We start from the raw sequence: 12,710 nt of genomic DNA on the forward strand, positions 1-12,710 counted from the left end.
TTGCAATGCATTACTGACTCTTGGAAATCTTTAGAATAATGTATTAATTGTAAGTTTTAAGTTCTAAGTTGAATGATATAGTGAAATGATTTTAGGATTTTAATTGACTGCCAATTCAGCTTTATATGAGAAAATACTCTTGAATTACATAAACGTGAAGGAATTTTTGTGCTTTTCCCAAAACTGTAACATGAAATTTGGTATTTTGTGAGATGAAAATTGGATTGTTCATGGTGATAAGTTGACTTCAAAAAAACTCTTTCATATCATCAACAACAGACTAAATGAAAAACAATAACCATTTATAGCTAAAAAGCTTAGTTAATACCCCATTTTAAAACTATTTGCATTTTTATTTTTAAAATATTATACAAATTTGTAATATAATTTTATTGGGATTGAAAATTTTGAGATGCTTAAGAGTAGAAGAATATAATTTAATGGTACAAAGCTTCCAAAAATTAAGAACATTTAATCATAATCCTCAAATAAGAATGTTCATGTTTTCAAAACAAATATTCACCTGAATATAAGTCAAAGACTATTTTTCATAATAGTTTTACTCCTAACTGTAACTAAGATTTTTAATAAAATTTAGGTTATGTGTAAGTGTTTGAGTTTTTAAAATCCTATAAATATATATATGTCTTTGTATTAAAACTTAAGTGGGAAATAGACCTCTGGCCTCTAAATAAATAAATATATATATATATATATATATATATATATATATAAATATCCTATGAATATTTACATATTGAAAACATAAATACATCCAGGTGCCTAAATTTTTATAGGTAAATTTCAGTCTAGGATTATCTTTTAAAGTAATTAATCATTTACTATTGTGAACTAAGGAGATCTGCCTTTCAAGACTGCCTCAACCCAATAAGAAGATGCACGTAACCATCCAGTATATAGAGTTAGGGGCAAATGAGACTTTCCCAGTTCACGAGGTTCAAAATACACTTGACATACTTGTGCAACTTCACCAAATACCACGTGTCAATTTTTTTAACTCCGCAAAATGAAAAAAAAGCAGAAAAGTCAGAAAATAGCGGCCTCTATTAAATTCCTGTCTATCATATTTGAACGCCCTTTCTCAATAATATTATTCTTTTTAATCAATTAGTTTCCCTCATTTGCGTGGAAACTGGCATATATAAATACAGCTAAAGCTTGACGAATGAAACTTGCAATTCTCTCTTCTCTCTCACTTTCTCTCTTCAAGGAAAAAAAAAGAAACTAGAGAGAGAGAGACTTTTTCAGAGATTGTTGGAGAGCAAAGTTACAGTCAGAAGATTGAATCACAACTCCACCAAACCCTCTATACCTTTCTCTCTATCTCTTTCGCATAAAGCTAGAGAGAGTCAAGAGCTTCAATATTTCTGTATTTTTCTTTATTATTGAACAAATTATAAAGTAAGTGCTTAACTTCTTGTAATCATCTCTTCGATTTTTTTTTTTTCACTATTTTCGTCTTTTTTTTTTCTCTTTGGTTTTTAATCATGTTTGGTTTTGCTTGAAAGCAGAAACCAGGTCATCCGAAAATGGATCAAAACCTGAGAAATTCACGGCGAGCGAGCTCGGTGACGAGAAGCTTAAGCAGGAGTAGCTGGGCCATGGAGGACGTATTTGCAGCCGGTAGACATTCGAGAAGAAGTAGCCGATTTGATGAAGATGAAGAAGCTCTCAAATGGGCGGCCATCGAAAAGCTTCCAACTTATGACAGATTGAGAACAAGTATTATGCAGACATTTCTTGAGAATGAAAATCCAGGACAGAAACTGGGTCACAAAGAAGTTGATGTCACAAAACTTGACACCAATGATCGCCAAAAATTCATCGATAAACTTTTCAGAGTTGCCGAAGAAGACAATGAAAAGTTCTTCACCAAGTTCAGAAATAGAATTGAAAAGTAAGTAATAAATTTATTATTCAATACGTTATTGCCGAATCCCACAAACTCCTGGGAGGCAAACAAACTACATATTTAACCTTTCAAAGAAAAAATATATATAATATATATAAAGGTTTATTGGAAAAAAAAATTTTATTGTTCCATAAGGCAAATATTTTTAAACCAGACTAGATTTCAACCCAATGGAGGAAGTAATTTGATCCAAACAATAATCTAACCATTTGACCGATAATCGGATTAGTTAACTAATTTACAAATAATATGCAAAATAAATTTTTATAATTTATTATTAAATATATAATTTGAGTTATTTTATCATTAAAATAAAGTTAATTCGATGATAGATAATATATATGTTCAAATTTTATAGATGAATTCTAAGATTAAAATTTCATCAAATCTGATTTTTTATTTTTTTATAACCATTCAAACCGTTTAGCTTGATTCAGTTTTTAAAATGATGAACGAAAGGTTTTACTACTATATATTATTTGATTGGTATGTTGAATTGTTCACTGTGGTATAGCTTAGTTTTGTGGTTGCTGGCAAGTCTCTGTCAATTTCGGACGAGGGACAAACGAAACAAATCAAAGGAAGAAATTTTCGCAAGGGCAAATTTATTTCACTAGGAATCAAGATTGACCTGTTTTTGTCTTGTTCTGGGCCATTAATTTCTTCCCAGAAATTAATGCTCGTTAATGAAACATCATTTATTGATTAAATCATCATTAATTCTGTGAAAATTTTCAGGGTGGGGATCAAACTTCCAACCGTTGAAGTTAGGTTTGAACACTTAACAATTGAAGCCAACTGCTATGTTGGTAACAGAGCTCTTCCCACTCTCCCAAATGCTGCCAGAAACATTGCAGAATCAGTTCTTGGCATTTGTGGAATCAATTTGGCCAAGAGAACAAAACTCACAATCCTTAAAGATGCCTCAGGGATCATAAAACCATCAAGGTGCATAATATAATCAAATCATTCTTAGTGGCAAATAATGCTATATTTACAAACAAATTTACATAATTTGGTCTGGTAATATTTTATTAAATATTTTTAAAATAAGAAAAAAAGTATACATTTATATTATCTACTCACAGATTATTATTTTAATTTGTTATGATTCATGTTCGAAAGATGTAGAGGTCCTTATTTAATTTTTTTAATTAATGTAAAAAATTTTGTATATAAATATTATAACACTCAAGGTTTGAATTTTACAGAATGACCCTTTTACTGGGTCCACCCTCATCAGGGAAAACGACCCTTTTGCTTGCATTAGCTGGAAAGTTGGACCCAAGTTTGAAGGTCGGTGACAACACTTGGCCAAAATGTTGCAGCATGAAGAAATAGTTTACTCTAATTTATGGCAGCTCTTTGATTAAATTTGTTTTTAAATTTTTTACATGAAATTTCAGGTTAGGGGAGAAATTACATATAATGGGTACAGAATGAATGAGTTTGTGCCACAAAAGACCTCTGCATATATCAGTCAAAATGATGTTCATGTTGGAGAAATGACTGTAAAAGAAACTCTTGATTTCTCTGCTAGATGCCAAGGAGTTGGAACTAGATATGGTAATTCATTTCATAAAACATTAGGAAAATAAATAAAAAAACCCGGTTAAAAAATTACATCATTGTACAATTTTTCATTTGAAAATTTGTGTTGTAGAGCTCCTAGCTGAGCTAGCAAGAAGAGAAAAAGATTCTGGCATTTTCCCAGAAGCTGAAGTGGATCTCTTCATGAAGGCAACTGCAATGAAAGGAGTTGAGAGCAGTCTCATTACAGATTACACTCTCAAGGTAATTAATTTTAGTATAATTTTCTTGTTAAATGAATGCCCAAGATAGAAATATGCGAAGACTTTTGAACAGATTAGATTTTAACAACTCAAGTTAAGTATCATTTTAGGTCGACCAATTTTAAGACTTTTGTGTGTCAACATTTTCACTTACCTACTTTCTGTTGACTGCTGTCCTACTTTACATTTTTGTTCTTGGTGGATAATGAGGGCCTAATTTTTGTTTCTTTTTGTATAATTTTCTTTACCAACTTTTTAACATCATGAACTTGTCAATTCTTAGCCCTCCAATTTCATTAACTTTTATAATAAATAACATGGGAATCCATTCATGTTTTGGATATTACAGATTCTGGGACTTGATATTTGTAAGGACACCATTGTTGGAGATGAAATGCAAAGAGGCATTTCTGGTGGACAGAAAAAGAGAGTAACAACAGGTTTTTTTTTAATATTTTCTTTAATATTCTGATACATAAGCAAATTTTTGTCTAGACATAAAAAGCAATTCCCACTTTTGGTAATTTCGATCTTTGAAGCTAATTTCAAAGTCTCACCAACTCCAAATCTCCAATTCAACATTTGGAATCAGAAGTTGGAGGGCTTGTGTTTCTCCATAGCTCAAATGCCACTTTCATTTCACATAACTTTTGTCTTCTTCTTGGTTTCACATTGACAATTTCAGCCAAAATAATAACACTGTTAATGGTATTTTTCATATGGGTTCTGAGCATAAATAAAAGAAAAGGCACCAGAGATAATATATGTGGCTAAAAATTTTGTGCTCTGACATTCCTTCCTCCAATTTTTGCCACCATTAAAGTACTTCTAAATGAAAACATATTTTCCAGTTCAAAAACATTTCCAATTCTATTAAAAACACTTTTCCCACATTCACATTGGACTACATAACGGTTTCATATTTGTTCTCACAAATGTGTGACTTCATAATATTGTCAGATTAGTATTATAGATGTGTTACTAAAACTATTAAATTGGTGTGACTATTGATACAGGGGAGATGATTGTTGGACCCACAAAAACGTTGTTCATGGATGAGATATCAACCGGTCTAGATAGCTCCACAACATATCAAATAGTGAAGTGTTTGCAGCAGATTGTGCACCTCACTGAGGCCACAATCTTGATGTCCCTTCTGCAGCCTGCTCCTGAGACGTTTGATCTTTTTGATGATGTGATTCTCTTATCTGAAGGTCAGATTGTTTACCAGGGCCCACGAGAGAACATTCTTGAATTCTTTCTGAGTTGTGGGTTCAAATGCCCTGAGAGAAAAGGAACTGCTGATTTCTTGCAAGAGGTACAAAAATCACGTGATGGTATCACTTTAATATTGTAGCTTGCGTCATAACATTACGAAAACCCCAAATCACATAACAACTCGATAATGTTACCGGTTCAGAAATGTAACAATTTCATTCAAGTAAATTGCATTGTTGGGACAAATAGCTGAATTGGTGGAATTGTAACAGGTTACTTCCAGGAAGGACCAGGAGCAATATTGGGCAGACAGAAGCAGACCATACAGATACATTTCAGTTACTGAGTTTGCAAACAGGTTCAAGAGATTCCATATAGGAATGCATCTTGAGAATGAGCTATCTGTGCCATATGACAAGTCGAGGGGCCACAAGGCAGCTCTAGTTTTTGATAAATATTCTGTCCCGAAAATGGAACTGCTCAAGACTTGCTGGGACAAAGAGTGGTTATTGATAAAGAGGAATGCATTTTTCTATGTGTTCAAGACGGTGCAGATTATTATTGTCGCAGTCATTGGAGCAACAGTGTTCATAAGGTCTAAAATGCACACCAGAAATGAAGAAGATGGAGCATTATACATTGGCGCATTGTTATTTTCCCTGATTATTAATATGTTCAATGGCTTTGCTGAGCTCTCACTCATGATTTCAAGACTGCCAGTGTTTTACAAGCAGAGAGACCTCAAGTTTCATCCTGCTTGGACTTTCACAGTCCCAACTTTCCTTCTCAGGATCCCGATATCAGTTTTTGAGTCCCTTGTTTGGATTGCCTTGACATATTACACGATGGGATTTGCACCAGAAGCAAGCAGGTAACTTATTATTAAAAATTTATTACTAAAATGAGCAGAGAAAATGAGTACTAATATATCCACATATCACATACACAATTTCAGGTTTTTCAAGCATCTGCTGGCGGTGTTTCTGATTCAACAAATGGCTGCTGGGATCTTCAGGCTCACTGCTGCAGTGTGCAGGACTATGATCATTGCCAATACTGGCGGCGCTCTCACTCTCCTCCTTGTGTTTTTACTGGGAGGTTTCATTCTTCCTAAAGGTCAATGCAACAACCTGAGCTTTTAATAAAATAACACATAAAATAGAGTAGATAGCAAGTAATTATGAATTAACATGAGAGTTGCTTCATTCATAACAGATCAAATTCCAAAATGGTGGAGTTGGGGCTACTGGGTTTCTCCTTTGACATATGGTTTCAATGCCTTTGCTGTGAATGAAATGTATGCTCCTAGATGGATGGACAAAAAGGTATGTTATTTCATTATCTTATTGCATCACATTACTCATCTCAAGTGGCCGAAAAATTAATAATGTACTTGTTGAACTTCAGGCCTCGGACAGTGACACCAGATTGGGAGTGGCAATTCTCAGATCATTTGATATCCCCACTGACAAAAACTGGTTCTGGATTGGCGTGGCAGCTCTTTTTGGGTTCACAGTTCTGTTCAATGTTCTTTTTACGTTTGCGCTTATGTACCTAAATCGTGAGTCTTTACATTATGTTCAAGGTGTTTTTTCCCAGTAAAAATTTTATTCTCTTCATATGGTGACTGATTTTTGTACTCTGTATTAGCTCTTGGAAAGCCTCAAGCAATACTGTCTGAAGAAACAGCAGCAGAGATTGAAGCTGAACAGGAGGAACCAAGATTAGTAAGGCCAAAATCAAAGAAAGATTCTTTCCCTCGATCACTATCATCTATTGACACAAATTCAAGTAAGAAATGGCATGATGTTGTGTTTATGAATTCTTTCCAAACTCAGTATCAAGTTCCTAAATGGACTTTAAAAACTGTAGGGGAAATGATAATCCGGAGAATGAGCAGCAGGTCCAATCCCAACGGACTAAGTAGAAATGGCGATGCTTCTCTTGAGGCAGCCAATGGGGTAGCTCCCAAAAGAGGAATGGTTTTGCCTTTCACTCCTCTTGCAATGTCGTTCGACACAGTAAATTACTATGTGGACATGCCTCCTGTAAGAATTTCTCTTCCTCTTTCAGTTTACTATAAGAAATAAGAATTATATCAAGAGCCCTTGTGGATTCCAAATATCGATGTTACTAATAAATTTGGTTGTTGTATCAGGAAATGAAAGAGCAAGGCGTAGTAGAGGACAAGCTCCAACTCCTTAGGGGTGTAACAGGTGCATTCAGGCCTGGGGTCTTGACAGCTCTAATGGGTGTCAGTGGAGCTGGAAAAACAACTTTGATGGATGTTTTGGCTGGAAGAAAGACTGGCGGTTACATTGAAGGTGATGTTAGAATCTCAGGGTTCCCTAAGAAACAAGAAACCTTTGCGAGAATTTCAGGGTACTGTGAACAAACCGATATCCACTCGCCCCAAGTCACAGTAAGAGAATCCTTGATTTACTCAGCTTTCCTTAGGCTCCCTAAAGAAGTCAGCAAAGAGGAAAAGATGGTAAGAACAATGAGCAGTATAACTAACTTCAACACATAGTGTTCGGAAAATTTGAAGTATCTAAGAAAGATTATGTTGGTTTATTTCTTGTCAGGTTTTTGTGGATGAAGTGATGGAATTGGTTGAGCTAGTTGGTCTCAGGGATGCTATAGTGGGGTTGCCAGGAGTTACAGGGTTGTCAACTGAGCAGAGAAAGAGGTTGACAATAGCAGTGGAGCTTGTTGCTAATCCTTCAATCATTTTCATGGATGAACCAACATCTGGGCTTGATGCAAGGGCAGCTGCCATTGTTATGAGAACTGTGAGAAACACTGTGGATACTGGTAGAACTGTTGTCTGCACCATTCATCAACCTAGCATCGATATCTTCGAAGCCTTTGATGAGTTGCTACTGATGAAGAGAGGAGGACAAGTGATCTATGCAGGACCACTGGGGAAAAATTCGCACAAGATCGTTGAATATTTTGAGGTAAATTCCCTTCTTGAAATGCTCTTCATCTAATCATTTTCTGAGAAAGTTGAATTATCTAATTCTTCTCACATCAACTCATAGGCTATTCCTGGAGTCCCTAAAATTAAAGAAAAATACAATCCAGCAACATGGATGCTAGAAGTGAGCTCAGTAGCAGCCGAAGTTCGACTGAACATGGACTTTGCTGAATATTACAAATCATCAGCCTTGTACCAGTGAGTGATTTCAGAATAAAGTAATTTTTCATGAGATACCATATATGTTTCTTTTTTACTAAACCACATTTGTGTATCAATAGGCGGAACAAGGCATTGGTTAAGGAGTTAAGCACACCACCACCAGGAGCAAAAGACCTCTACTTTCCTACTCAATATTCTCAATCTTCATGGGGACAATTCAAATATTGTATTTGGAAGCAGTGGTGGACTTATTGGAGAAGCCCCGACTATAATCTTGTTAGATACTTTTTCACCTTGGTTGCTGCTCTCATGGTTGGAACAATCTTCTGGAGAGTCGGCACTAAAAGGTTAGTAGATTTCTCAATCACCAAATTCAAGTCCTCATTCACTTGTAGTAACCGCAATATCCTGCAAAAAGTTCGCAAAAAGTAGTCACATTTCTCAATGTTCTGCATGTTTCAGGGAGGATACAAGTGATCTTACCACAATCATAGGTGCCATGTATGCTGCTGTGTTGTTTGTTGGTATAAATAACTGTGCCACGGTACAGCCAATAGTTGCAATTGAAAGAACAGTATTTTATCGCGAAAGAGCTGCTGGAATGTATTCTGCATTACCTTACGCCCTTGCACAGGTGAGTCTAAGGAACTGATGAAATTAGTTGTCAATGCTCACAAACTCTCTTTGTGTCCATATTCAGCAAACTTAAGTCAATTGCAATTATATGTCACACAGGTGGTTTCTGAGATACCATATGTCTTGATTGAAACCATTTATTATACGCTCATTGTGTATTCCATGGTGAGCTTTGAATGGAGGGCAGCCAAATTCTTTTGGTTCTTCTTTGTCACATTCTTCTCCTTCTTATACTGGACATACTACGGAATGATGACCGTTTCCATCACACCAAACCACCAAGTAGCAGCCATTTTTGCAGCAGCATTCTACGCACTCTTCAATCTCTTCTCTGGCTTCTTCATCCCAAGACCGGTATGTTAATCGCTTACTTGACTCTCAAGCAACTAAATATGCAACCGAACCATACGCATTCTAACACATATACTTGTTGAAATTTCAGAAAATTCCCAAGTGGTGGGTATGGTACTACTGGATTTGCCCAGTAGCGTGGACCGTTTACGGATTGATTGTGTCACAATATGGAGATGTTGAAGACCCGATTCAAGTACCCGGAATGGATACTAGGCCTAGTGTAAAATGGTACATTAAGGACCATTTTGGGTTTGATGCAGACTTCATGGGCGCCGTGGCCGGAGTTTTGGTTGGATTTGCAGTGTTCTTTGCCTTCATGTTTGCCTACTGCATAAAGACTTTGAACTTCCAAACCAGATAGAAGAGAATTCAGCATAGCCAATTCTTGTTGAAGCATAAGTCAAATTGATGAGTGTAAATATAGATATATTGTTGATTAAAAATCAATTAGTTTATGATTCCAATTTCAAGTGTATGAAATTTGGATGGTTATTGTAACCATCTAGATAATGACGAACATGAATTAGTTTACAAGTTTTGGAGTTGGAATATGCAAATGTAGAAAGGTTACAATCTCAGCTTCCATTAATCAAAACATGGTGTTTAATGCTGTTGACATTTTGGATTATTATAACTAAATTTTATTTATCTTTACAGGAGTAAATTCATTTTTTTAACATATATATGTATAAAGAAAATCTGTTTGAATCGGTGAAACTCTTTATATTGAAAGTGTATGTATTATGCGGGAATCAATTGTTCGTATGGTTCTTTTAGAGAAATGAAATCACAAAAAGGGGTTTGTTGCTTCCATTTTTCAGAAGATTAAAGATCACCCAAATAATGTATAAACTCAATGATTCAAGGCAAAGATAAAGGATTCCTGAAAATAAATGGCGTCTCAATTATCTAAAAGATAAAATCAAAATTGAGACTCCAAAAATGGATTTGAAAGGAGACAAACAACAATGAAGTTAAAAATGGCTCAAAAAATGAAATAAATATTTAAAGATGTATGTTATTTGAAAGCTATCCAACTTAAGTTACAAGAATATAAGTGATTTTTTTTTCTTCTTTTTTGGAAAAGAAGAAAAAAATAAAGACTTAAATCTCTAGAAATTGATTTGATGGATTATATATCTATCTATTTGATATTTGATATTCTAATTTGGTATATAATAATTTCGAATAATTTTTTCTTGAAATGTATGAGGAGAAAACTTTTTATATACTTTGAAGTGATAACGTTTATCTATATCTATCCTAAGAAGTTGTTTATCAAATCATTGTAATTATTGTTCTTAAACAAAAAGAAAATATATTCAAAAAGTGAATTTTTATGATATGATAAATAATCAAACTCATTTAAACATTTCTAGTATTCTATATTTCCTTAACAACCGTACTCTCAACCTACAAAAATTGTTCGCGATATTTCAAAGAAAGCAAGGATTTTTCCGCAACTTAATCTTAATCAAACAAAATTCTATTGAGTAACAAAACCAAAAAAGAGGGTGTAGAAGATTCTTATGTAGTTTTTTCCTTTTACTCTTCCTCTCTTTCTTGGTTTCATTTTATGTGGTTTCTTGAACAAACAAGAGGTTACCAAAGAACCATGCATAGTAATAGTCATTCAAATGGGTGCATAAGAATATTATGCTCAACCTGGAATACAATCATGAAGTTGAAAGCACCAGAAATTCCTAGCGGCATGCAATCCAAAAAACTGCCTTGACCACTTGGGTAGATCAAGAACATAGCAATAGTCGATGCAATAGGAGTTGAATATGCAACAACAATCCAAGGGCACATACCCAGACGGAAACCAAGTCCCACTCACGACCCATATAACAAGCTACACCATCGAAGAAATGTGGAACAATTAGTTCAAAAGGACTGTCACTATATAACCATTCATTAAGGGATGTCACTTCCCTTGTTAGGTAAATGTGCAAACCTATAATTGCAGGATTAGGAATAATGACACCAAAATAACATCGGTTGCATAAAGTAGAGATCCAAAAATAGGTTCACGAATACCACTACTGGAGGGGAAGCAATGAAGACAATAATAAATGAAGAAGTTGCAATCAATAAGCTATAGATCATCAATACACCAAAACATCTAATATAAAGTCGATTTTTGGTGCTTGTTAATTAAAAGTATACTTACTAAATTTGTTCTAACGTATTGATTAGATAAACCTTAGACTCTTGCCCTTGAGAAATGAATACAATAATAATATATGTATAACTTTGTGGATAAACAATGATATATCACCATGTGATTAGATATTGTTTTATCTTAAATTTTTAACTATTCAATTATATGATGATATCTTATTGTTTGAATATAAAATTATACATATATAAAAACTTTCTACTTGAGCTCCATCATATATTATTTATTTTACAACCCAACAAAAAAGCGAGAGTTGTAATAAAACCGATCAAAGGGTGTTTAGCCAAAAGCCAAAAGCCAAAATCAGATAAAAACTATCGATTTTCATTTAAAATGAAGACTTGTTATTTAAAATAATGATTTTATTGTTAATTTTAATAAAATTATAAGTATTTGAACTTTTAAAATTTGATTGATGGAAGTTTAAGAATAAATCAAACTTTGGGTGAAGTAAATTTTTCAGTCTATATTATAGTACCAACTAGAGGTGTCAATGGGACAGGCCAAGTTGGGTTGGCTCTGGCTCGGCCTATTAGGCTAATGGGCCGGGTGGAGCTTAAGACTCATACAGTAATGGGCCTTTAGGGCAAGTCAACCCATTGATATGTGAAGGTCCAAAGCCCAACCCATATAATAATGGGTCTTAATTGGGTTGGGCTAGCCCGGCCCATTTAAACAATTTTTTTAAAAATTTTTAATTAAAAATTTTAAAAACAAATTATTTTTCAATTATTAAAACCGAGCACAATACCTTAATCATTTTATTTATAATCTCTCATTTGTGACGGAGAAATATTGTGGTTATATGATGAAAAATATTATAAATGTATAATATAATATAAATTAATTAATTTATATACTGTATAAATTACAAACATAAATAAAAAATATACATACTATACTATTTATCTACTCATTTTTAATATCTAAATCTTTGAATTCTTTTGACATTGAATTTATTTATGAAATTAAAATGAAATTATAAATACAAATAATTATTATTTGTGAATTCAAATAATTTTTGAAAAAAAGTTGATGAGAGAAAATGAGATTAAAAATATAATGAAAGAATTGAGATTAAGAGAAATTGAAATTGAAGAAGAGGTAGATTGGTTTATATAGAAAAATACAAAAATAAATAAATTAAAAAAATAAATAAAGTTAAAAGGCTTACGCCTTTGCGGTAGAAGCCAAATTATGCTATAAAGGCAAAAGTCGCTGTCCTCTGATTTTTTGTTTTATTTTCATTTTTTTAAATAGTAACAAATCAAGCTGGATGAATTTATGGGTTTAATATTAAAGTTCTTAATTTGATCCGAAAAGCTTATATGTTACACTTGACATACTACAGTATCAGACTATACCTTATCAGATTAGACTTTAAACTTGTGTTTTGGGTCAGGCCTGGCCCAATTGACATGTCAGCAACTACCCCTGGAGACAAAACTTCTT

General features: G+C 33.7%; 1 protein-coding gene across 1 annotated transcript; it reads left to right on the top strand.

Moving 5' to 3' along the window:
* The first annotated feature begins 1,186 nt into the window (after positions 1-1,186).
* LOC123218021 (ABC transporter G family member 35-like) lies at positions 1,187-9,694 on the top strand. The gene is made up of 21 exons (XM_044639180.1): positions 1,187-1,422; positions 1,533-1,918; positions 2,672-2,881; positions 3,145-3,229; positions 3,340-3,499; positions 3,597-3,727; positions 4,076-4,166; positions 4,743-5,044; positions 5,217-5,815; positions 5,900-6,060; positions 6,160-6,269; positions 6,352-6,505; positions 6,595-6,735; positions 6,817-6,992; positions 7,103-7,435; positions 7,530-7,904; positions 7,989-8,122; positions 8,206-8,433; positions 8,549-8,720; positions 8,822-9,076; positions 9,165-9,694. Exons 2-21 carry the CDS (start codon positions 1,551-1,553, stop codon positions 9,435-9,437), a joined length of 4,458 nt encoding a protein of 1,485 aa, XP_044495115.1. The 5' UTR covers positions 1,187-1,422; positions 1,533-1,550; the 3' UTR covers positions 9,438-9,694.
* The last annotated feature ends 3,016 nt before the right edge of the window (positions 9,695-12,710 follow it).

Source organism: Mangifera indica, chromosome 6, assembly GCF_011075055.1.
Source record: "Mangifera indica cultivar Alphonso chromosome 6, CATAS_Mindica_2.1, whole genome shotgun sequence".
In the NCBI taxonomy this organism is placed as follows: Eukaryota; Viridiplantae; Streptophyta; class Magnoliopsida; order Sapindales; family Anacardiaceae; genus Mangifera; species Mangifera indica.

Coding starts and splice junctions, on each gene's coding strand:
- LOC123218021 (XM_044639180.1), top strand. CDS start 1,551: ATGGATCAAAACCTGAGAAATTCACGGCGAGCGAGCTCGGTGACGAGA. Junction 5,816..5,899: donor TTTGCACCAGAAGCAAGCAG/GTAACTTATTAT, acceptor ACACAATTTCAG/GTTTTTCAAGCATCTGCTGG. Junction 6,736..6,816: donor ATCTATTGACACAAATTCAA/GTAAGAAATGGC, acceptor TAAAAACTGTAG/GGGAAATGATAATCCGGAGA.